The 25,132-nt window shown below is 28.6% G+C and overlaps 1 protein-coding gene across 1 annotated transcript in view; it reads right to left on the bottom strand.

The window, feature by feature from the left end:
• Positions 1–1,420: 1,420 nt before the first annotated feature.
• Positions 1,421–25,132, bottom strand: part of LOC107457562 (dermonecrotic toxin LcsSicTox-betaIC1) — a 33,749-nt gene continuing 10,037 nt past the window's right edge. The window contains exons 3-6 of the mRNA XM_043045544.2: positions 19,567–19,698; positions 15,449–15,571; positions 10,454–10,682; positions 1,421–1,691 (exon numbers count right to left, since the gene is read on the bottom strand). Coding sequence (XP_042901478.1) covers positions 1,490–1,691; positions 10,454–10,682; positions 15,449–15,571; positions 19,567–19,698 — 686 coding nt within the window. The 3' untranslated portion in view covers positions 1,421–1,489. The remainder of the gene's footprint in view (positions 1,692–10,453; positions 10,683–15,448; positions 15,572–19,566; positions 19,699–25,132) is intronic.

Consider the following 25,132-nt stretch of genomic DNA (forward strand, 5'->3'; position numbering starts at 1 on the left):
CAGGGCCCAGACAAGTGAGCCCCATATGAAGGCACCACATCACATTTTTTTAAAATGAAGTTTCTCTTTTTTTATAGGAAAGAAATTGTGTGAAGATAGAATTGCAATTTAGTTTTGTAAAGTTTAATTTTATTATTCAACTTGCAAAATTATCTGCATTTTTTAGAATGGGGATTTGATTTTTTTTCATTCTTCCCCTGTTCGCATTGAATTATTCTAAAAATGAAAGAATTTTATATTCAGGAAAATATAGTTGATGTTTATGAAATAACAAGTTATTTAAATGCACATGCTTCCCCCCCCCCCCCGAAAAAAAACCTATTCAAAACATTTTAACACTGAAAATGTTTTTATTTGATGAATGGAAAAAAGTCTATTTCTACATTTAAACATTTTTAGAAAGAAATTCAGGGGAATGATTACTTTTGAATTTTTACGTCTCAGCTTTAATGAAAGATTTCAGAAACGAACACAATTATAATTTCAGGTTTGGGTTCTCGATGTCACATAACTTTTTCAGGAAACATTTCAAACCATAACCTTAACTTAATCTCTAATTTTTCATAGAAACATTTCATTCATGCAAAACAAAAACAGCATAGGATAAATTTTAGGTATTTAGAACATTAGGGTGAATTTTAATTATTTTCATAGTCATTGGAATATCTCAAAAATATTTTTAGGAAACAATATTGGTAATTTTCTAATATCTTCAACTCTCCTCAGACGAGTGGGTGACCACTTGGATCAGTCTGCGTAGGGACCGAGGGTGTGCTGTATTGGTCCTCGTTAAACTGTTCTACCGTAAATTGCTTGACTTCGTGTGCAGGTCGTCAGGCTACCGAAGTGGATGTGCCATTCCCTCTGCGGAGGATCAAAATTCTGATGGCATGTCTTCGGATCATCCTCAGGGATGTTTCCCAGACCATCACCAATAACCCATTGTGCAGCTCTAGTGTAACGTAAATGAACTACAACAACTCAACTCCCTCAGAGGATTTATTATAGTCATATAAATGTGGTTTTCTGACTTCAAGGTGCCCAGGAGTTTTTTAAAATTTTTTATTATTTTTTCAGACATACGTTTCTTGCACCATTTATCTTAGTATGTTTAATATTGTAAGATTTCTACTTAAGTTTGCAGTACATCTGCATTCTGCTCTATTGTAAGTAACATTTCTAAATAGTAAAACCTTCCAAATTAGAAATTTTAGATTTCTAAGCTTTATTTATTTTTTGATTTAAAACATTTCATTATGAAACATTAATTATGTTTTGTTAATGTTATGCAGCCTATATGAAAAAACCTTTATTATAAGTACACTTATTTTCGAAGATTGCATGATTTTTTTTTTAACTTCTAATTAGTATGATTTAATATAAATTAGTGCAAATAAGGTACACAATAATAACACATATCTACAAAGGCAACACTTTTTATGTATACAAAATCAACAAAATATATATGTAAGTTAATTTCGTAGAAAAGTTAACTGTTGTATAAAATCTCTTCTTCTACATCTAGTGCAGTAAAATTATCCATACGAGAAATAGAATTTTCATTTATTGGATGCTTACTCCAAGGAATGTCTTTAATGTTTGCTAACCTAGCAAAGCTTGAATATTCTGGTTCATTTAATACCTCAACTAATCTATGGGGATGGTTGGTAATCATCCCGTCTACTCCCAAACTGAAAAAAAATAAAATCTGTTTTAGTAAATGAATTAGACTTTTAATATTTACACTTTTAAATATTATCAAACATACATTTGAGAAAAGTAATATGAAATTCACTTGAAGTTGAATTAAGCCTTTGATTACTTAGTTCAGACCCCCTGAAATTTTTCTAAACTAACGATTTACAACTCTACCGTTAAAAAAAAAAAAAAAGAAGAAAAATAAGTAGAACACAAACTGATGTAAAATAATTAAATGATTTATTGAAAATTTAAGAGATATAAGAAATGTAGAAAAATAATATGATGGATATCATTTTTCATGTCTAAAAATCTGTTTTTTTCAACCCATCAAAATATTTTAAATAACTAGTAATCGTCTGCTATTTATGTCTAAAAAAAAACAAGTGTGAAATGAAGTAATTTTCAGAATACTATTAATTAAAATATTAATTAACAAAAATATAATTCATTATTTACGTAAAAAAATAATATTTAAGAAATATAAATAATATTAACAAAATACCAAAGTAGCATTGAAATAAATAAAAAACTTGAACAAGGATTTAGCATTTCTTTATTCTGTTTGTTTTATCTAATTCGAAATATTAATTAAGTTCCATAAAACTGCAAAAATAAAATAAAGGAAAGCTTCTATGCTTATAGTTTTTCTTAAAAAAGTCCTCTGATTTTAAATCAAAACTCTTCCAGTCCTATCCTCACTTGAAAAAAAACAACATTTAAATTATAGTTTTGCGTAAAAGAATTATGTACTTTAATTAATTCATCTAGTTTCAAATTTTTACCAGTTTCAAATAACCAATACAATCTCCCTCTTCCGATTTCTCTGACAACCAAATGCATACACCTTTTTTATAAACAATTCTGCTCTTCTCAACTTTTTTTTTTAAATTTTTAAAATCAGAAATGAAGAAAAATTAATTTACTTTCAATTTAGCAATTAAAATAGACTTAGTTTAAAGAGCACATTATATCACTAAATAAAAAAAAAGGTTATTTCCTGGTCAATAAACTGTTAAAATGTAATGATAAGTTTATCCATAATAACACTTGCTAAGAAAATTTAGGAAACTGAAATTAATTACAATTGCTTTCTTCGAATCTGAATAAAAAGAAAGAAATGCAAATTGTTCTCACTCTACTCTCTTATTATTTAGTGGTAAAAAGAAACAATTTCTAAATAAATTATTAATATTTTAAAATTTATTTATATTGCTGCTTGAAATATATCGGTTTCAAAGATGTTATTTACGGTCTGAATCAGACATAAAACTTATACTTTTTTTGTACAGGTCTTTAATGTAGTGTAATGTTTTATTTATACTGCATTTCAACAAATAAGTTATTCTAAAAATTGTAGAAAAACTATATGCTATATCTAAGACACATTATCTGAATTTTACATGTCTGTACAATTGCATTCCTTGGGTGTCATACAGATGAGATTTATTAGGGGTTTATGAATTAGCCAAAACTCATCTATATTATTTCAAATATTCGAAACAGCAAAGTCTTGTACCTGGGTTCAATTAAAGCATATATATGTATATTTTTTTTTAACATTTTGATAGTGCACAGTTTTGATAGTGCATTTTGATAGTGCAAACGTTCAAAAATTTTTAAGGTTAAAAAAGAAATACTTAAATTTCAAATGTTGATGAAAAGGGAAAGTTCTTTTTTCATGAAATTTTATTTTATGCTCATAATGTTCTTGTAATTTTTAATCTTACTAGAAGAGTGATGAATAAACTACCCCTTAAAAGTGATGAATAAACCACCGCCATCTATATAGAAAAACATGGCTTATACTGGAAAATTGTGAACTTTTTTTGAATTGGCGAGCTATTTATTATGGACATAATACGAAATGCGTGTTTAATAAAATTAATATAGTTTGGAATTTAAATGTTAACATATAATTCGGCAATATGAAATATATTTCTTTACATTTTATTGTTTAATTATTAATAAAACATAAAAAACTGGAAGAAATTCAAAAGAGAATTAAATGGGTCATGAAAGTGAAAATGGACATAGTGTATAGTGCTGTGTTTATTTTCTTGTCACGAATGAATCCAAATTTAGCAACCTAGATAAATTATTTTGAAGCTGATTTCTCTTAATTTTTTTAAGGTTCCTAAATAGCTTCAGTGATCAAATTTTAAAATGCAAAGTACAGTTTAGTGTTAATGTTTTATTTAGATTTATGTAATAAGAACAAAAAATGATGAAATACATTTGAACTTGAAAATATGTTTTTTTTGTTTTGTTTTTTTTCAAATTGTGGAGGTTGGGAAAAGGTCAAAAATTGTGAAAAAAAATTGATTTTTAAAAATACGTTAGAATTTTTTATTTCACAATTTTGTTTACTGTATTTTGTTCGTCAATAATAAATTCAGAGAATAGACAATTCATTACTGTTTTTATTATACTTATAATATACTATAAACAATTTACAGCTAATATCGCAATGTATTTGAATAAATCAAGTCTGCAATTATTACTATCATTTTTAATTTTGCTGTAAAATGCGAAACAATAGTTTGATCAGTAAGTGTGTAGTCTGCTCCTTAAAAATGTTTTAAGATATCACATTTAAATCTGAATAATAGAAATAACCGAAAAAAGAAGTTATGAGCTTTAATACTAAATGTGTCAGCATTGGTTATAGTTTTTTAAATTACAACTTTGCTGCTATTGATATTACATACTAAAAATAATCTTTATGGAGCAAGGTCCTAGATTCAAGCTACCTTATTGAGAAGCATAATTAGAGCAATTCTTTGAAAACCATTATTTGGAAGCTCGAAAAATCACAATCAAGAAGTTTTCAAACTTTCAAGTGATGACGTAAGAGACGTCGGTGTTTGATCAAGCACCACTAGTAGTGGGTAATCTGTATGAGAATTTTTTAAAAAAAGTGTATTAACGTAAATTTGTTATAAACTGTCTGACCTGTAGGAATCTTGTTTAAAAACCCTTTGAATTTTTGTATGATTATATTATATAAATACTTGGTTATCTATATGATTATAATTTAATGCGAATAACAAGTTAATCTCGCTCATAAGATATTGTCCCATTCCCTTATCTTTTGAGTAGGGCTCAAATTTACAAGGTTACGGAGTTGATATAATCTCTGTACAAAGCTGATGATAAAATAAACATAAGCTTTAATTTATTCATTTATGTTATCCAGCTTTATAAAAATTTTACTCTAATATTTTATATGTAATTGTAGCTGTGGTCGGAACTAACACGCTATAAGTTATGGAACTTCGGTAGTCGTTGCTTTTCTTTTCATAATTTGTAATGTAATGTGCTACTTTCTAGAAAAAGTAAAGTAGGGCGATAAATCTATTTTATAGCGATTTCTGGTAACTATATACTTTCATGAAAATCTTACTCTAATATTTCATATGTATTGTAGCGATGGTCGGAACTAACGTGCTATAAGTTATGGAACTTCGGTAATCGTTGCTTTTTTTTTCATAATTTGTAATGTAATGTGCTGCTTTCTAGAAAAAGTAGTGCTATAAATCTATTTTATAGCTATTTCTGGTAACTACTTTTATGAAAATCTTACTCTAATATTTTATATGTATTGTAGCTGTGGGATCGGAACTAACGCGCTATAAGTTATAGAAATTCGGTGATCATTACTTTTTTTTCTTCATAATTTGTAATATAGTGTGCTACTTTCTAGAAAAAGTAGTGCAATAAATTATTTTATAGCGTTTTCTGGAAACTACTTTCAACGTTTGTTTAGTTACGAAACAAAGTTTAAAAGGAACTAATTATTTGAATTTGTAGTTGAAAAAAGTCATCAGCAGAATGTTTCCGAAGTACTTTACTTCTTTCCTTAGAGGATATTTAGAAGTTCTCAACACTTAAGAAAATCACAAATATTTAATATTTTTTTAGCTTTTCTTAAATTACATATTTGCTGTCAAAAAAGGCATACATAGTTGAAGGTTCAAATTCGTAAAACAAATGGTTCAGTATAAAAAATTGGCTCTTTGAAATACGTATTGATAACTTTAAACATAGAAAATTATTAAGAATTATCTATTCACGTTTTTGTGAGCCAATTTTTTATTCGGGGAGGGGGGGGGGGGGTAAAATTATTGCTCTTTCAGAGGAAATAATTGTTCAAAAGAAAAACAAAGCACAAAAAGAAGTGCATAAATTCATGTTTTCAAAATTTTATGGAGATTCTGTACTTAGCGTAGTATGCTCTAGCACGCTCACGAACGTAATTTCAGCCCTAACTTTTTAAGAAGCCAGTTTTTTTTTTTTTTTTGTTTTTTTTTTGTGCAAGAGGCGTTGCTCAAAACTTCGTGCGGAATTCGTCGGGATAGGTTACGTTATTACGCTTGGTATGGTAGTTTAGTATGTTATAATATAATATCTGACCGATTATTGTATATAATATTATTGTTAGATAATATTGACCGATTATTGTTAAATATCACTTTTAAAAGGCCACTTAACCAATTAAGTGCGCTTGATGTGTATAGACGTCGAATCAAATATCTATTGAGGTACGTATGATGTGTATACTCCTTCGTGTAAAATAAAAAAAATTACCATTGACTATAAAAACTAGAAATTTCAATAAAATACATCATTATAATTATTTGGTGGTATGTCTCCTTTATTCAGGAATGTGATTCGTCGGAAATCAGCGAATCTCAAAACCTTTGATTAGCTGTCTTCCGCAAATCAATGCATATTCCGACAAAATTTTCTCAGAGTTCCGCAAATCAGAAATTTAGATTTCGTTATTCACGCAAAATCTTGTTACGATAACGAGACATTAATTCTGGCTATATCAGTGCTCTTTTTTTTTTTACTTCCTAAGTCCTCAATCACACGCGATAACGACTTTTTTTCTACATAAATTTTTGAGAAAAACGCAACTCCGTATAAACTTCCAACACACCGAAAACAAGACTGAAAAAAATAAATAAACTCTAAAGCAATTTCGGTTAGAATTAATGAACTACTGAGGTATAAAAACACAAAAGTATAAAATTGATAATCTAAAAAATATTTTCGAAATGGGAAACATTTTGTTCGCTAGAAAATAATGATGCTTCGTCTCCCTTTTTTTTAAGCTTATAGTTTTAATGAGTAGCAATTTTGTTGAAAATTCAGATTTTTAGCAAAAGAATTATTTAATCAATGCGATATGTTTATCCCCTATTTTATTTGGTTACAATTAGATAGAATTAATTTTTAATATGACATTACGACAAATCCTTATATTTTAACACGATATTAACCACCTTCTCTGTCGGTGTCGCATCTCATACGTTCGGCGTCGCATGGCATGCGAGGAAGAGAAAAATTGCATCATTGAAATTGAATGCGTCACTATCTTACACTTCTCTATTAATTCCCGAGCTTGTTTTTGTGTTTCTGATTATTGCTAAGAGATGGCGCAATTAGACCCGCTTTCTTCACTATTTTTGCAGTGAGATTTCCAGCCTTGAATTGAAATCAAAATCGAATTTTGTACTTTCTGCAATTTCGTTTTCATCAGTGTTACCCTTGCATATCAATATAGTTGTGATGTATGAGGTAGGAAAAGTTAGAAAATTATTTTTTATCTAATTTTAATGATAATTTTATGCATATATTTATCTTAAACAACTTAGAACAATAGAATTAATAAGTATGTTATCACAGCGTATATATTTAAGATGAAACTTGGATGCATTGCAGGGAAAACTGGAGATCAGTGGAAGGGACATCACATATTAACACCACCAATGGGTCAGACAAAAAACTGCTTGCTGATAAAAATATCTCGCGTTTCCGAATTTACGATGGGACATATATGAATTTTTAGCAATGAAAAACTGCTTTTTTGGGGTTGGAAATTCGAGAAAAAATGCGGCAGAGAAGGGATTAAGAAACAAGAAATTCGAATCGCACACTTCACTTTTCGACACGCTTGATTTGCGTTAAATCCTGCGACGTTTCAATATTTTATGTTTTTATTTTTTATGTATTTAATTTTTTTTTTTGTAGTTATGGTTTGTGATCCCACATGATTCCTTAACGTGTTGATGAGAAGAAAATTTATTATATAACATTTTTTCTTTCTTTCTTTATTTTGATCTTTTTAACTCGTATCGATCAGAAAGAATGACGATGGAAAATATCAATATATTGCGTTGGGAGGTATTACTTCACCCACCTTTCTTGCCTGATATTGCACCATCGGAATTTTTATTAATTCCGATAGCTACAATATTTTTTAGTGACAAAAAGTTTGAAACATGTCCAAAATGAGCAAACAAAATGATGAACAAAATTAGAGATAAATCTCTCATCATGTTTTAAAAGAAAAAAAAAGACAAATTTTCAACTCAATTCAAATGTAAATTTAATTCTGCAAATATGTAGTGTGGTTTTTCTTTATTACACAATTTCAAAATATAAATAATGAATGATAATTGTGAAATTACAAATGGCTTAAGTAGCAACGTTTATAAAATATGTTTTATAAACTAACAAATTCAATTGAGATTTCGATAAAATAAGCACATTTGTAAAAAAAGAAAAAAATAAAAATAAAAAAAAAATTTAAAAAAAAAAAAAAAAGAAGAAGAAGAATACATTATAAAATTAAAGACTTAAAAATTATGAACGATATAAAATTCGTCAGAAAATCCATTGATCCAAAAAAAATCAGCTGAACATAAGATATACTTTGAAGTAAGAGGGAGGAAAATGGATGGTAGCAGAGTTCGCTAATATAATTTTATTTAGTATTTCTGTATTGCTAAGTAAATAATGCATGAAATGACATTATAAAACTATTGTTCTAGGTTTTACTGCCTCAAAGTAATACAGAAAATTAAGTAAAATTAGGTATATCGCCGAATTATTCTGCTACAATCCAAATCTTCCTCTTGATCACTCCAAAAAAAAAAAAAAAAAAAAAAAAAAAAAAAAAAAAAAGCAACGCAAGATAATATCAGAAAATATAAAATCTAATATTATATAGCGACAAAACTAATGTACATTAGTATTACATTACATTAGTATTACGATTATAGATACATTAGTATTACGGCTATTGCTACATAATATTAGTTTGCATAAAATCTAATATTATATAATGCAGAGCAAGCAGCGACCTTTTGATGTTATCTAATATTTGGTGCTATTTTGGTTTTTTTCATAAACCTATTCATTTTAATTGATATACCGTAAACCGGGGCGAGTCTACCCATTTTTTCAGTTTGTCAACTTTCAAGTGGTCAAACTTTTGTAAATATTAAAGAAAAAAGGCTTTTAATAGGTGTTTCGGAATCGCTATTTATCCCTCTTTAAAGCTGTGGAATCTATTTTAGAAAATATTAACAGTAACGCTGTTACTGTATATTTTCATAGAACTGCTGACAAATCTCTCTTATGGGGCGAGTCTACCCATTCTACTAAAATGAATGTTAACATTGTAAATAAGCAAATTTTACTATTAAATTGTTATTTTAGTTACTATATAGGATATTTATGAAGTAAAATTCATAACTTTATTATATATTCCATTTTTTTATTCATAAAATAACACACATTGAGTATTTGATCGATTATCACATTTTGATCACAGTTTTGTTTTTATAATCATTTACATTATAAAATAACATTTTTTTCTGATTATTGTTGATAAAAATAAATTAAAATTAATACAAATTTACAATTAAATAATTAATAAATAATAATAATTAAAGATTATTAACAAAATCGAAATTCAAACATTGGGAATCATGAAAAATCCTTTTCCCATTCTTTTGGGAGGTAATAATAATTTATAAATAATAATTTTTTTAACTTGCATTAAATAAAAAAAGTTAATTTTGTAATATAAAAATTGAAAAAATAGGTAAAATAAACATGTTTTATATTTACATTTATATTTAACCTATAAATTTTCTTATTAATGATAAATTTATCAATGCAGAATTAAAATAATATACTCAAATTCATTTAAAATGACTTAATTTTAAAATAAACAAAGTTTTAAATTATATTATTATGCTTTATTAAAACTAAATACGAATGGGTAGACTCGCCCCGCGAATTCTGGCTTTTTGTTCGCAACAGCAAAACTTACATTCTTTTTGTTTTTTTTTCATATAAAATTAATGTAATCTTAGTCTTAGATAAGTTTATCACTTAACCAAAGTGAAAATAGTAATAATAATAATATACTTACGGAGCACCAACTAAAAGTTTACTGATTTTCAATACAAATCTCTCAAAAGACGTTTGAACAGGTCGGTTAAAAAGACACCAAATAAATAAAAACGGATCAAACTACTACAGCGCCATCTTCCTTAGAGTCTGAACTAAGTCCTCCGTCGGTAAAAATTTTTTTATTTGCAATTTAAAATAGTGAAAATTAAATAAAACTAAAATGGGTGGACTCGCCCCGGTTTACGGTAGCATTAACAATGTGCTTATTAAATGTGATTAAAACTGTTTGAATTGAGAGCTAAAATGATATTTTATGCATACTTTAAAGTTCTTCTCATTGTACTCATTTTATCAATTGTCCACCTGTATCAACTGTACTTGGAAAACAAATTGACTTCTCATGTGATCCCGTTTATAGATAGCACCTATTCATTTTTAATCGATGTAGCATTGACAACGCGCTCATTAAATGTCAAAATGTGATCATTGAATGTGATTAAAACTGTTTCAATTGAGAGCAAAAATAATATTTTAGGCATACCTTAAAGTTCTTCGCATTGTACTCATTTTATCAACTGTCCACCAGTATACTTTGGAAACAAATTGACTCTTCATGTAATCCCGTCTATAGATAGCATCTTGAAGTCTTCTTATGCCTCTTGGAAGACAATTAGTGATACCATCTCCTTGCCAAATTTGACTACTTACTTGAACATTGTCTAATACTGAGTGGATGATATTTAAATCTTCATTATCAGAAAAATCAAAACCTGTATACAAAAGAATAAAATGAACCTGGTTATGAAACGCTTCTTTCGCCAAGGTTTATGTAAAAAGGTTAAACACACGCATTATCACCAAATCAAAATTTGTGTGAAACGAAAAAAATTGGGTAACTTTTCCTTTTTCTAACTTAATTTAGTAAATATCTGATAAAAATAAATGATATTAAATCAAAATAATAAAGCTCTTTTACACAATAAATATAATGCAGAATATCGATTCTAAAGCTTCAAGAAGTAAGTTTGAATATTTTTTGGGGGTTGATATTTTAAGTACAATAATTTTTTTTGAAACATTCTGATGGAAAGCAAGATGTGAATTGTATTTTCAATTCTTCACTGGAAAAGTATCAGAGGCAGGAATCTCCCCTCCAAAATAATAAATAAATAAATAAAAAAAAAAGAAAAAAGATTTGAATGAATTAGAGAACAAACAAAACCCTACTATCTAATACGAAAGTTGAATTATTTATTCAATTATCTAAACTTATCTATTTATTTCAAGAAAAAAAAAACAAAACATTTCAGCTATTTCAGCCCTATTTTGCCCTAAACGTCACGCTTGTTGTAAATAGCATAAATAATTAATTTTAATCTTTAAAAATGAGTATCAGTATTTAAAATTAAAGAGTCTTGTGCACTCCATGAAAGTAACTTAAATTTTTTATTTTTTACCGATCAAAATTACAATAAAACACATTTAATAAAGAAAATGCCTTAAAACAATCCCTCTCGTCCCATAATCAAACTACTATATATCATATCGTACTATAATTTTTCATATCGTACTATAATTATAATATGGGGGAATCATCCATAATCGTACTATAATTATTTCGAGTGCTAGAAAAATATTTCTGTCTACATACTTGTTTTTCAGTACCTCTTTATTTTAAATACTGTGAAGACCGTCAAATATCATATTAATCAGGTTTAATCTTAAATATCCTTGGCCAAAGATTTCCAATCTACTTCTTCTAGTAAGAAGATTGTCAATCGTGCTAAAACCATCCTTTACGGAAGGATGCAGTAATCTATAATGCAGGATAAGCATGATTCTTTGAATCGCAAGCTTAAGTTCTTTACATAGTTGCTGAATTATCTAGTTTTCAGAGGAAGATTTTTCTCGATAACATTGACCACATCTAATAAAATTACTAGATTATAAAATCAGTCGATTTTTAAAGTAAAATCTGCAAGAGTGGGGTCATTACAATATTAAAACAGGCTAAAGTCATTTTTTAATCGAATCAATATCGCCATTTTGTAAAATTAAATTTTCGTAACGCATATGTTTAAAAAAATTAAACTTTTTTTTCCTTCTTTCCCCCCCCCCCTGAAAAATCGAATTTTTTGCTTTCTCAAGTTTTGAAAGTATATTAATAACACATTTTATTCCGACTTCCAAGGAAAAAAAAAGAATAAAGTTGCAGGTGTGGATTTTAATACATAACACATTTTATTCCGACTTCTAAGGAAAAAAAAGAATAAAGTTGCAGATGTGGATTACACTTCTTAGAAGTATTGAATCGTCCAAATGTATGATTAAGGAAAAGTTGTGTAATCATCATTCTATGTAAATACAATTATTCACTCAATACAATCTTCAATAGACATCAGAAAAGCGCTTGATATTTTAAAATGTATTGTGAACAAAGAAAAAAAAAGAAAGAAAAAGCATATCATTTTGAATAAGTTTTGATCTAATGATCGGTATACGGTTTAGATCAAACGTTCGGTTACGATATTTTAAGTTACGAAATCAGAAACAAAAACGCATTTTCTCTGAATAATATTTTTTTGAGAGATTTTTATTTCTGACCCTCAAAATATAGGGAGGAGCAGCAATCAGGGAAATATGGTTCCAATAGTTTGATCAGGAGATAGGTCCAAAGTTTGTATCCCTTAATGTTAAAAGTTACTTTTTGCGTATTTTGCTATATCTCGAGAAATTTTTAATCGAACTGAAAAAGTTTTACACTCAAATATAAAGTTTTTTTCATCCAAAAATATTATTCCGTTCTAAAAATAATTTTTAGTAAATATTTATTATTTTTTTTATTTTATTTAATAATAGTTAAAAATGTTGAATTGTGTGGTACGCAATTTTTTACATCATTTTAAAGAATGTGATCCGTCAAAATCCGTCGAATAGTTCCTGAGAAATCGAATTTCAAAAAAGTCGTATTTTTGTAATTCGATTTCTCAGGATCTATTTAACCGATTTCATTCAAATTTTGTATTTTTCCGTGTAAAATTACATTTTTCAAAATGATATAAAAATCTGTATATTTTACAATTCTTAATATTTATGAATATTTATTAAATATAATAGTAAAAATTATTTATAAAAAATAATAAATACTAGCTGAAAATTATTTTTTGCATTGAATTATATCTTCAAATAAACGAATTTTATATTTGCTTGCAAAAGTTTTTCAATTTGATTAAAAATTCCTCGTGATATGGCAACTTTAGACTTCTCTCCTGACCAAACTACTAGGACCATAATTCTGAGATTGTGGTCACTTCTTATATTTTGGGGGTCAGAAATGTTCAACGATGGTAATAAAATAATAATACAAAAATAATTGATTCAAACTTATGTATAAAAGATAGAACGTTATGTTGCGCTGGAAGAAAAATTGATCTTCACGCCAGCTATTATTATTAAGACTATTCTTTGGATGTTCTTTTTTTGTTCTTTTAACACGTGACATACAATTCTTTTATCGCATAGATTGATAATCAATCGTCAAAACATTCTCAAATTTGGAGTGTTGATTTTTTTTCCTTGAAAGATCGGAAAAATTTCTGAAATCCTATGTTTTGAATCATAATATTCTTTTGCTTAGAAATATGAAACGATGGAATTTTATAGAATGTTACTTACAAGGCACCTTGTATTGCTTGCACGAGTTGTATGAATCTGTCAATATTTGACAAAGTTATGTCAAGAGAAGTATTGTTCTTTTTCAGGGGTTTCCAACTTACATGAAGCCGGGGGCCGCTATTGGAAACAGCAGTCGAATGGTGGGCCGCAACTTTATCACAATTTTATCTAGGACTCTTTTATGTTTGAAGGAACATTAAATATTACTGTCAGATTTTCGTCAAAGTTTTCTTAATATTAAAAAGCAAAATAACAAGCATTACAAATAATGCTTGTTACATATCATTTTGAATCTTCTCTTAATCAGAAACTTAGTGACAATATTTTTTTTTCTTTTAAATTTAATTCTGTGGTAAAGTAAATTTTTTTTTCTCTTTTCCGCTCATGCGATATTCAATTCAAGGAATTTAGATAAAACATGATATTCATTCCCTCTTTTATGCGTTTTAAAATTTTCAAATGTAAATAATTTCGTCCAAAATTAGTAGTTTCAAAAAGTTAAATTGGAGAATTTCTTCGAGAAAATTTCTTATACGCACATGCTAAATTATATTCACAAAATACAAAAAAAAAGAAAAAAAAACGAAATAAAAAAGAGAAACATACACGATTATTTTTGTATTTGAATATATATTTTATTGGATGCAAAACCTGAGAAATAAATTTTTTTGCACCGTTGGTATATTAAATTTCACAGAAACGAAGAAATTAGGTTTCTTTAATCGAATGAAAAGTAGTTTAAACCCATATGAATTTTTTTATGAAAATTGTCCGCAAAAGAACAACCATATATTTTAGTTCGCGGGCCACAGAAAATGCTTCGCTGGCCGGATGCAGCCCGCGGGCCGCCAGCTGGTAATCACTGGTATAGATCGATAATCAATCGCCAAAACATTCTCAAATCTGGTGTGTTGATTTTTTTTCCTTGATAGATAGGTAAAATTTCTGAAACCTTGTGTTTTGAATCATATTAATCTTTTGTTAAGAAAAGCTGCAACTATGGCTTTTTTTAGAACGTCCTTTACAAGGCAACTTATATTGATTACGCAAGGGGTATGAGTCTGACAGTATTTGACAAAGCTATGTCCGGCGAAGTATTGCCCGTTTGCCTACAAGGCGTTGCTACAGGTATCATATGAAGTTTTCAGAAGTTATTAAGTACCATGACCACAAAGCAAGCAGGTATACCTACTAACTTATGTATGAAAAAGATTGAATTAATATACAAGTAATTAATTTAGTAAATTAGTGAAAAATGTAACTTATAATATATGTAGAATTCCTAAAGATGGTGGACCTTTGTAAATTTGAGGATACAGTTTAGATTATAAAAATGGAAAATAAAATGTAAATGAATTACTAAGCGTTCTGCAATGACACCCTTTAATTCATATTTTTAGAATCCTTTCAAAAATAAAATAAAAAGGATTAGGAGTCGCAAATTAAAATTTAAGCTTAGAAAGAAGAAAACGAAATCTGGAAGAATGGTTAGTAAAGAAGGCATGATTGAAAATATCAAGATTGAAGGCGTTGAAGGATGATTATTAGAAATCAATTGCCATCCATTAATTGCCAGCTGAAATTTGAAGGTGTTTCTAATTCCTCCTTATCTCATCCGGCAATCAATCTGGTTTTGATGCTTTGTACACTTTCCTCAAAAACGATTTGTCTGGTTTCAAAAGCGTTTTCCTATTTTATTCGCTAAAATATCAATTTGTGGTTATTTTGACTTCATTTTTAAAAAGGATTTCATATATCCAATTTAAGATTGATATCCATAATTTACAAATAGCAGTTTAAGATTTTAGGATTGCTGTTCCCGTTGATATGTATATAATAAAAAAAAATTTAGTAGTTTTACCTATTTTTTGTTTGTAAAATGTGGCATTTTCTGCATACAGTACTTGCTGAAAGCTACGGATTAAATCAATATGATTTACTGAAGGCATGGACAGTAAAACGTAAGCCCGAGCTCCAGACTTTCCTAAAAAATAAAATGGATCTATTATTATTATTATTTTTTTTATAGCTGTAAAAAAATAGATGTTATAGATATTCAGAAAAAAATTATAATTAAGTTTATGTACGACTTTTTGCTTCAATGGTACTTCGATGACTGTCTGTGACTATTTTCAATTTGTTCTTAATTTCTATTCTTATAATAAGTAGTTTCTTTTAATTTGGTTAATTAATTTCTTTTACCGTAATTAGACTGTTTTGAAAAAATTATTCACAAAGAAACGTTTCAAAACTTTACTAAGGATTTTTCTTGTTTTTATAAAAAAGATATTTCTTTTTATATGATTAGTGTTAATACAATTGAATAAATCCAAAATACTGTTTTAATTAACATTAAATTTTTAGTCTTTACAAAGCCTATCTGGATTTCTGTTCATGAAATCAGGATTTTTACACAATGTGAAAACCTTGATGAGAAATTATATTTCTCAAAAGCACATTTTAAAATTTGGGATCGACGAGTTCATAATTTGTGCTGTTATAATTTATATAAAAATTACTCAGATAGTAAAAAAAAAAAAAGTCACCTTCGATTCTATCATTCATTGTCTCTTTTAATACACTGGTGTGCAAAACTTAAGCAACAAGTGCGTTTTTTGTCATAACTCTACAAGAAATCATCCGATTGACATGAAATTTGAATATGATGTACATTATTTTTTACTTAAACGATGGTAAAAGAATAATGGCGCAGAAATGAATATAAAGCTTAAAGTAGGGTATGGAACAAAAAAAAAGGCTTTATTTGACATATAGTGGCGTTACACATGATTGCCTGAAGAAGCGTAAGTACAACTGGCAGATGTCCCCTACTATGGGATATGCCCTCCCCTTACTGTAATTGTTGCTTGGCATCGTCTCTCCATGCTAAGCACCAGATTATCCAGGAGTTCTTGGGGTAAACGTCTCCATTCCTCCTTTAACGCATCTTTCAGCTGATGGGTGTTACCAGGAGGATACTGTCGTGTCGCAAGACATCTCCCTAATGCATCCCACACATGCTCTATGGGATTTAGATCTGGGGAGTAAGCTGGCCAATCCATTCGTGTGATATCTTCACTTTCCAGTAGCTCTTGAACATTAGCAGTACGGTGTGGCCGGGCATTGTCATCCATAAAAATGAAGTCTGGTCCAATGGCCCCTCGGAACAGACGCACATGGGGTAGGATTACCTCATTGCAGTAGCGGTCTCCAGTTACAGAACTTCGCCCGAAGATCTGAAGCTCAGTCCGCCCGTTCAACATAATGCCACCCCAGACGACAACTCCAGGACCACCGTAACGATCTCTTTCCGCGATGTTATTGGAATGAAATCGAGCTCCAACCTCTCTCCAGATCAACCGACGTTGAGAATCGCTTGTAGCACTAAAATGACTCTCATCTGTGAAGAGGACGCGACTCCGTTGATGAGGTGTCCAGGTTTCGTGTTCTCTGCACCACTCTAAACGGTGCCGCCGATGGCTAACTTTTAAAGGTATGCAGCTTTCAGGACGTCTAGCAAATAAGCCACCTTTGTGGAGGCGTCTGGCCACTGTAAATCTTGATACTTGTCGTCCTGTGACTGTGCACAGTTGCTGAGATATGGCGCTCGCTGACTGAAAACGGTTTCTTTTCGCCTGGAGGACAATGTAACGGTCATCTCTTGGTGTTGTTTTCCTTGGACGGCCACCACCACCAACAAATTGATTTTTGACAAATAAATTATAGGGGATTGTCGTCATATGGGAAATATGTGGTTCCAATATTTTTATCTGGAAAGCTGTCGAAAATTTGAATCCCCTAATGTTAATTTTTTTCTTGCGTATTTCGCTATATCTCGAGAACTTTTAAGAGAATTTAAAATATTTTGTTTGGAATTATAACATTCATTTATCCCAAAATAATTACACATTAATGATAATGAAAAAAATTTCTAAATGAAAAAAGATCTGAATTGCAAGGTCTACAAATGCTTATACTAAGTTTTAAGTAATGTAGTTTTATTTGCCAAAATATAAAATTTGAGAGAAATCGGGCAAACAGTTCCTGTAAAATGGAATTAAAGAAAATTCGAATGTTTAAAATTCAATTTCTTAGGAGTTATTCAGTCGATTTGCGCAAGATACATTCTCTGAATAAATATACTTTTTCTTCGATGCATTTTATTTCATAACCGTCATTGAACAGCTGACCCAAACTTTGAGTTTATGACTGCTAACATTTCTGTAGCCTTGTAATTTTGAACCCAATCCAGAAGACTCCTGAATTAAGTATTGGGCGAAATTTGACTTCGTGGGGGACTTTTTGATGGAAATAACCAGCACATACGTTACATAGAGAGGACAACCATGAAAACCTCCCACGGTTAGCCTGACGAAAAGTCGCAATCTTCAAACGATGGTTACAATACTTAAAAAAGTGGTCGAAAGTTTACGCCCTTTAATGTTAATTCACTTTTTGAGAGTTTCTCTGCATCGAACATTTTTGAATTGTAATGTATGTAGTTCATCACATAATTCTTAACACTGAAATTTTAAATGAAAATATTCGAACGAAATCGGTCAAATAGCTCTTGAATGAATAGTCAAAAATACGAATTTATTAAAATTATATAATTCTTTAACTTTACATTATCGCCTTCTGATTTCGTATTTTAAAATTACATAATTTGAAATGACATGAAAACTGCACATCTAACAATTCAATATTTTCTCCCATCATTATAAAAAAAAAATATAATTATTGAAAATCACTTTTTCATGGAATTTTTTTGAAAAAACGAATGTTATAATTGAAAGCAAATTTTTATTTGATTCGCTTAAAATGCTCTCGAGATGTAGCGTAATACGAGAAGAGTTAAATTAACATTAAGGGAACATAAATTAAGATAATTCACATACAATTAACATTAATTAACATAAACTTCTGAGCGGTTTCCTGTTGGGAACATTTTGATGATGTTATTTTGATGATCAAAAATCTAAATCCGTCTAAAAAAGGTATGTTTATTCGGAGAAAATACGTTTTTGTTCCTGATTCGGTAACTTTTTTTCGTAACTAGAACTAGTAATTAATTAAAAATTTTAAGTCAACCCTTTGAGATAGTTAAAATTAGCTTATAATACGTAAAAATCCGATTTTTAAAACAAAAGTTATTCAGGGTGATTAATATACGTATTCATTTAGTTGCTCATTATACTTATTCTATTATCTGCTAAACGTTAAAAGATATTTAGTTCGTTTCTGCCTTCCTAACTTTTAAACCACAGTATCGTAATTTTGGATATGTTTGCTTTTCTCTAACGATTCTCTTTTACATTATAGGATAGTAAATATTATCATTCAGGAGATCAGAAAAAAGATAGACTTAAAAAGTTGCTTTTGAGTGTCAAACATTTTAACAATTATAGTTATTCATAAAGAAACCAAGCTTTCACCAATAAATTTTGTATAGACGAAAAAAAAAGAAGAAAAAAAATCACGAAACTTCAAAATTTGCATTTAGCAAATAGTTTTTCTAAATTTGCATTTGGCAAAAAAGGGAACCTTAATCTCCACAATCCCTTTGATCGAGAAGAGGCAGATATGGAGGTATGGAGGGCGACCTCATTTATAACTCAACTTAATAATAAACTGTTGGTCTTTAACGTTAAGTCAGTTTAGTTCAAAAAATTCTGTTTGAACCTGATATTGAGCTACGTAAAGTATCGGACGTTTTTTAGGAAAATAATTTAGAATAATAACTTAGTCATTAACTCTATGTATTAAAGTCTGCAAAAAATTCTCGTTACACCTGATACAGAAAATATCAGTAGTTATTTATAACTCACCTTAATAATTATAATTAAAAATGTAGTCTTAATTAATGATAATTTTTCTTATTCTGTTTAGATATGAAATTTAAATTCTATAATGAATGAATACCTTTTGTGTGTGAAAGGTTTAAAAAAAGCGTAATAAAAAACAATGAACATTCTTTACCGTGTTTCCAATAAAGATCTAATAGTTTTTTCGCCATATTTTCACCTGCCAATTTCAAATATTCCGGAGCCAAACCTCGAATTTTTAAATCCATCATAAGAAGCACCAATTCTTCTCGATAATTTAGATTTCCTAAGAATAAATTAAATAAAAATGTTAAGAAAGGGTATGTACATGTATATATATATAAACATAAAAAAATTTGAAAAGTAATTAAAAATTTTAAGGAAGAGCATGAAGGTTCTCATCAGGACACATTCCTTTACGACAGCGAAAGAGACATTTCAAAGTAAAGATTAATTATCCTAAGATAAGAATTATTCTTTATAATGCGTTTAGGCCTCTGAAAATTAAAAATAAAATTGTAATTATAAATGAGCTTAGGAGGAAGGGAAAAGAAAAACAGAAAGCAAACTTATCGCTATAAAGTAAAATAAAATAAATATGCGTTGAAATTCGATATACTAATATTCAACACATATTTATTGCAAAAATTGCTAAGTTAACAAAATTGTTATTGTTTACAAAAATGGCTAAGAAGAAAAAATATAATAATTGTGCTTTTATCTTTATCGTATAAAATAATTGATATAAAATTTATGAAGCGAATTACAAGTCAGAGCTGCCATCTACGGAAAAAACACTCTATTACTAATAACAATAATAATTGGAAAATTTAAACAATAAACCCCATAATAGGAAAAGAAGGCAATAAAAAAAGTATTCAAATTGTAAAATCTTTAAAAACCCATTCAGTTAGGTAATATTTGTAGAGCTTAAACTAGGTACATACAAACATTAACTAGGAATAAACCCTTTTATTAGTTTTCCTTCCTTCATAGGGTGACTGTTTATAAGAGCATTTAAATTACTTTTGTTAAATTTGTTAAATAATATTTACGTATTTTTTTAATCATCAGTTTTATACCTAGTAAAAAAATAGGAAGCATTTAAAACATTTTTCCATTTCATGATGATGGTTTTGCATACGAAGTTGAAGCCACCCATTCCAGTATTTAGCCTATAATATGTTCATTAATTAGCATTTAGTAATAAATTAATAATTATTTCTAATCACTTCTTTCACTAGTTAGGTAACGTTTAGTAATAATAAAGTAATATTTCTGAAGTAAGGTAAATTTTCGACCTCTTAATATACTTTTTCACGTTTTGGTTTTGGTCATGAAACCAAAACTAATTAACATTTAAAAATATATCCTGTCTTTAAAAACTTAATTTATCCAAATGGAATTCCAGTTAAAAAATATTTTTAACATTTGTTTATGTTTTATTGATATTTAAATTAAAAACTGAAATATTTACTTTAATATTTTAAATGTATAAATACTTTTTATATCTTTAACTGTTCGGAAATAATAACGTTAAATAAACGGAAGCAACGTTACTATAAATGACAACTAAGAAACCCAAACCGAAACTTCACAGATTGATAGCTCTGTGAAAAAGCACAAAAGGGTATCGTTTGTATGCTGTCAACTAAGTTTCGATTTTGAAATTTAGTTCAAAGTTCAAAAGTAAGATAGTATAATTATCATGCTCTTTTATAAATATTGATCCATTTATATTTATTGGTGGTCAAAATAATTTAAAATTAAATTTAGAAATCCGGGAAAGAAATAGGTAGCATAAATTTTAGTAATTTAAATTAAAAATCTAATTTTAATAATTTAAATGTGAAAATTTCGCAAAATGCGTAAAAGTTGACAGCTATATACACTTATATAGGTGTATTTATATTGTTTATAGTGAATATCACTATACTATCCAATATAGTGATATTCAATACTCACTATATAGATACACCCATTAAAAGGAATGTATAGCTAGCTACTCGTGACCTGCAGAAACTTAATAATTGATGCCAAAACCATGCTTTTGTATTAAAGTGATTCAAATTTTATCGAAAATAAGCAAAAAGGCGCATAAAAATTGAGTTGCATTACAGAACATAGCATAATTTTCAAATTTGACTTTAAATGATTATAGACTTAGTAATCCGCATATTTCTTTTTAAACGGGCATTAAACTATGAATCACCTACTTTAGTTCTGAGTTGATTAGATAAAAAAATTGTTTTTCGCTAATTTAAGAACAGAGCGAGTTCTTTTAATTCTGCAACTTTCACCTTTCACTTTTTAAATTTAATTTTATTTTCTCATCTTCATCCCCTTTTTTATTTCATCTGTTCGCAATAAAATTTCTGAGTCATTCTTGTAGCCTTGGTGATGCTAACAAAATTAATTTCTTTATAATCAGGACTAAATTAGGTTTGATGTCGAATTTGTTCAGTCCTAAAATTAAATCAAGACGTGAATTAAACCTTTTTCTGTCACAACAGTTTCGTCGGATGTCAAAACATTGCCAGGGGAGGAAAATCCACGTTCAATTGCAGCATTCTTATGCGACAGGACTATCGTTACCTTCATTACTTGACCAACATCAGTAAATTTAATTTCATTCGTTATACTTTTGACCAATACTGGTCAGTAGAACAATTTTCTATTTTTATAATTTGTTCCACCCAACTAAAAGACGGCAAATTTCCACTGTTAATGGCAAAGCCTTGCAATGATTTGAATCTTGCTGGAAGCAAACTTAAATTTGCCTTTATCCAAACATCGTAGATCGGATGAAATACTCACATATATTTTTAACTGTCTATTAAGCTATGTGTATCCTACAGCATAAAATTGTTTTTGATGTTTTCCCTTTATTTTGAAGAATTCATTGCTCAGCCTCAAGTTGTTATTTATTTCTTTTAATGGCAATAATTTATTCTCACCAAACAAACCAACATCAGTAATTACATATATCTTACTCCTAAGTTTTAAAAGCAGTTTTTCTTTCTTTTGTTGCCTCAAAAAGTTCATGCATCAGTGGTACATCACTATGAAATAAATTCAAATAATACGAAACAAATGCAGCGTTATCAATTTAGAAAAAAAATTAGCCTAATTTCTTTCAATTGCCAGATGTTTACCGTAAATTAGTTTTGATTGAACTTTCATCGTTACTAAAATGATGAAGAAAATTTGTGTTCCAAAAGTAAAAATTCTCCACCGTTGAAATCAAAATACTCAAGTTCTGTGATCTCATTTTTTGTGAAAGAAAATTAGTTTTACTTTTTTCTCAGTAAAAGAAAAAAAAAGTGAGTACTTTATGATTCCAATTAGTTTTCTAAATATTTTTCTTTGCCCCAATAAAAAGATTAGTGCGTTACACCTTTTGTATCTATTTACGAATAGATTAAATGTTGCAGCAAAGTTTTTAATTTTCTTTTCAGCAATTTTTAAATTCTTGGGCCCCAAACTAAAAAAACAGAAAAAAATCGAAGTTTTGACAGCTGATAAAATGTCTTTCAATGGCTAGAATTTACACGAGAATTGAGCTATTTCAAATAAATATCTATTTTATTATTTTAGATTAATTTCATTTAATAGCTTACGTTGAATTTTTCCATAATTTACTATGATGTTTTCTCACGAGGTGTGATGTTGTAATTGGGTACAGAGGTATCTAGGCATGAAAATATGAAAAAAGCAACCCTAAATCAGACTGGTGAAAATTTTTGGTTATAAGAATATCCTTATCGTACTCTAACGTCATTCAAACGGGAAAATTTAGAGATCTTGATTTGTTCAAAAACATGACGCCATTTAGACAAGAGGGAATTATTATGGCTTTCTGTAAAAGAACGATTTCTACGTCTTAACCCTTTCATTACTAATTTTTTTTTCTGAGAAAAAAATGAACTAAGTAATTAAATATCTCAGTTACAATGCAAAAATCGATACAATTCTAAAAAAGGGAAAAAATTACTGTATTGTCAGTGATATCAAGGAATACCAGTGGGACATGCATTCATAATAATACAAAGCATATTTAGCCCATAGGGTTATTTGAAACTGCCTGCGGGACATATATGTCCCGGTGGTAGCGAAAGGGTTAAAATTAACACAGTTTAAGTTATGATTTATGATTTAATATAGAAAGACTCATATGTACATATATACATACATATATACATACATACATACACATAAAAATATCTATATCTATGCTTGTATCTATCTTATTCATCTCTCTCTCTCTCTCTCTTTATATATATATATATATATATATATATATATATATATATATATATATATATATATATATATATATATATATATATATATATATATATATATATATATATATATATATATATATATATATATATATATATATATATATATATATATATATATATATATATATATATATATATATATATATATATATATGCACCGAAGAGCCATTACATTATGACCACCCTGCTAATAACATGTAGGACCACCTTTAGCCCTCAAAACTGCTGGCACGCGCCGTGACATTGATTCCACAAGGTGCTGATAGGTAGTCTGAGGTATCTGGTACCAAGCAATCACCGACTGATCCTGTAATTCCCTCACATTGCGAGGGGGTAGCGTGGCAGAACGAATTTGGTTTTCCAAGTAGGACCACAAATGCTCTATTGGAGTAAGGTCAGATGAATTTGGGGGCTAAGACATGACTTGAAAGTCACAGGAATGTTCCTCGAACCAATCCATGACAATTAGACCCTTATGACATGGTGCATTATCCTGTTGGTAAAAACCATCCCCCGCAGGAAAAACTGTTGCCATGAATGGGTGAACCTGGTCTGGAACTATATTCAAGTAGCTTACAGGTGTCAGGGATTGTTCTATGAGGATTATGGGTCCTAATGTGCCCTATGAAAACATTGCTCCTGGGCGAGAAACCATGAAAACCTGGGCGAGCCCATTGTTATAGATGGAGGGTGGTCATAATGTAATGGCTCTTCGGTGTACATACATACATATAAAAGTATCTATATCTATGTTTATATCTATCTATCCATCTCTCTCTCTCTGTATATATATATATATATATATATATATATATATATATATATATATATATATATATATATATATATATATATATATATATATATATATATATATATATATATATATATATATATATATATATATATATATATAAAATATATATATATATAAAATATATATATATATAAAATATATATATATATAAAAGAGAAAAATAAAAATTAGGAGGAAATCGATTTGCTACTGAGTTTGTTATTCAGAATAAAGATTAATACAATGAGAAATAAAAGGGATTTTATTTCATGTCGATGCAAAGAAGCGAAAATGAACAGGGAAATTTCGAGGAAAATCTTTTTCCGGGATCAGAACATTGAAAATGGAACTCTGGAAAGGATCTGCTTGTTTTACATGCTTGAGAGATCACAGAGATAATTTCCCCACCTTTTTATTCCGTGGGGGATAATAAAGATTTAGGATGCTTCGTCGAATGATTATATCAGATTTCGAACGACTAAGTATTTCGATTCATGGCTAATGATCTCATAAACACGAAATAAATATTGAAATTTAATGTACTTTATGTGCAATTAATATTGCAAACTCTCTTATAAAAAAACTGAATGAATAGCGTAATTAACTTTTATATTTGA

The sequence above is a fragment of the Parasteatoda tepidariorum genome, chromosome 12 (genome assembly GCF_982258835.1).
Source record: "Parasteatoda tepidariorum strain Cologne lab strain chromosome 12, Ptep-v5.0, whole genome shotgun sequence".
Classification (NCBI taxonomy): Eukaryota; Metazoa; Arthropoda; class Arachnida; order Araneae; family Theridiidae; genus Parasteatoda; species Parasteatoda tepidariorum.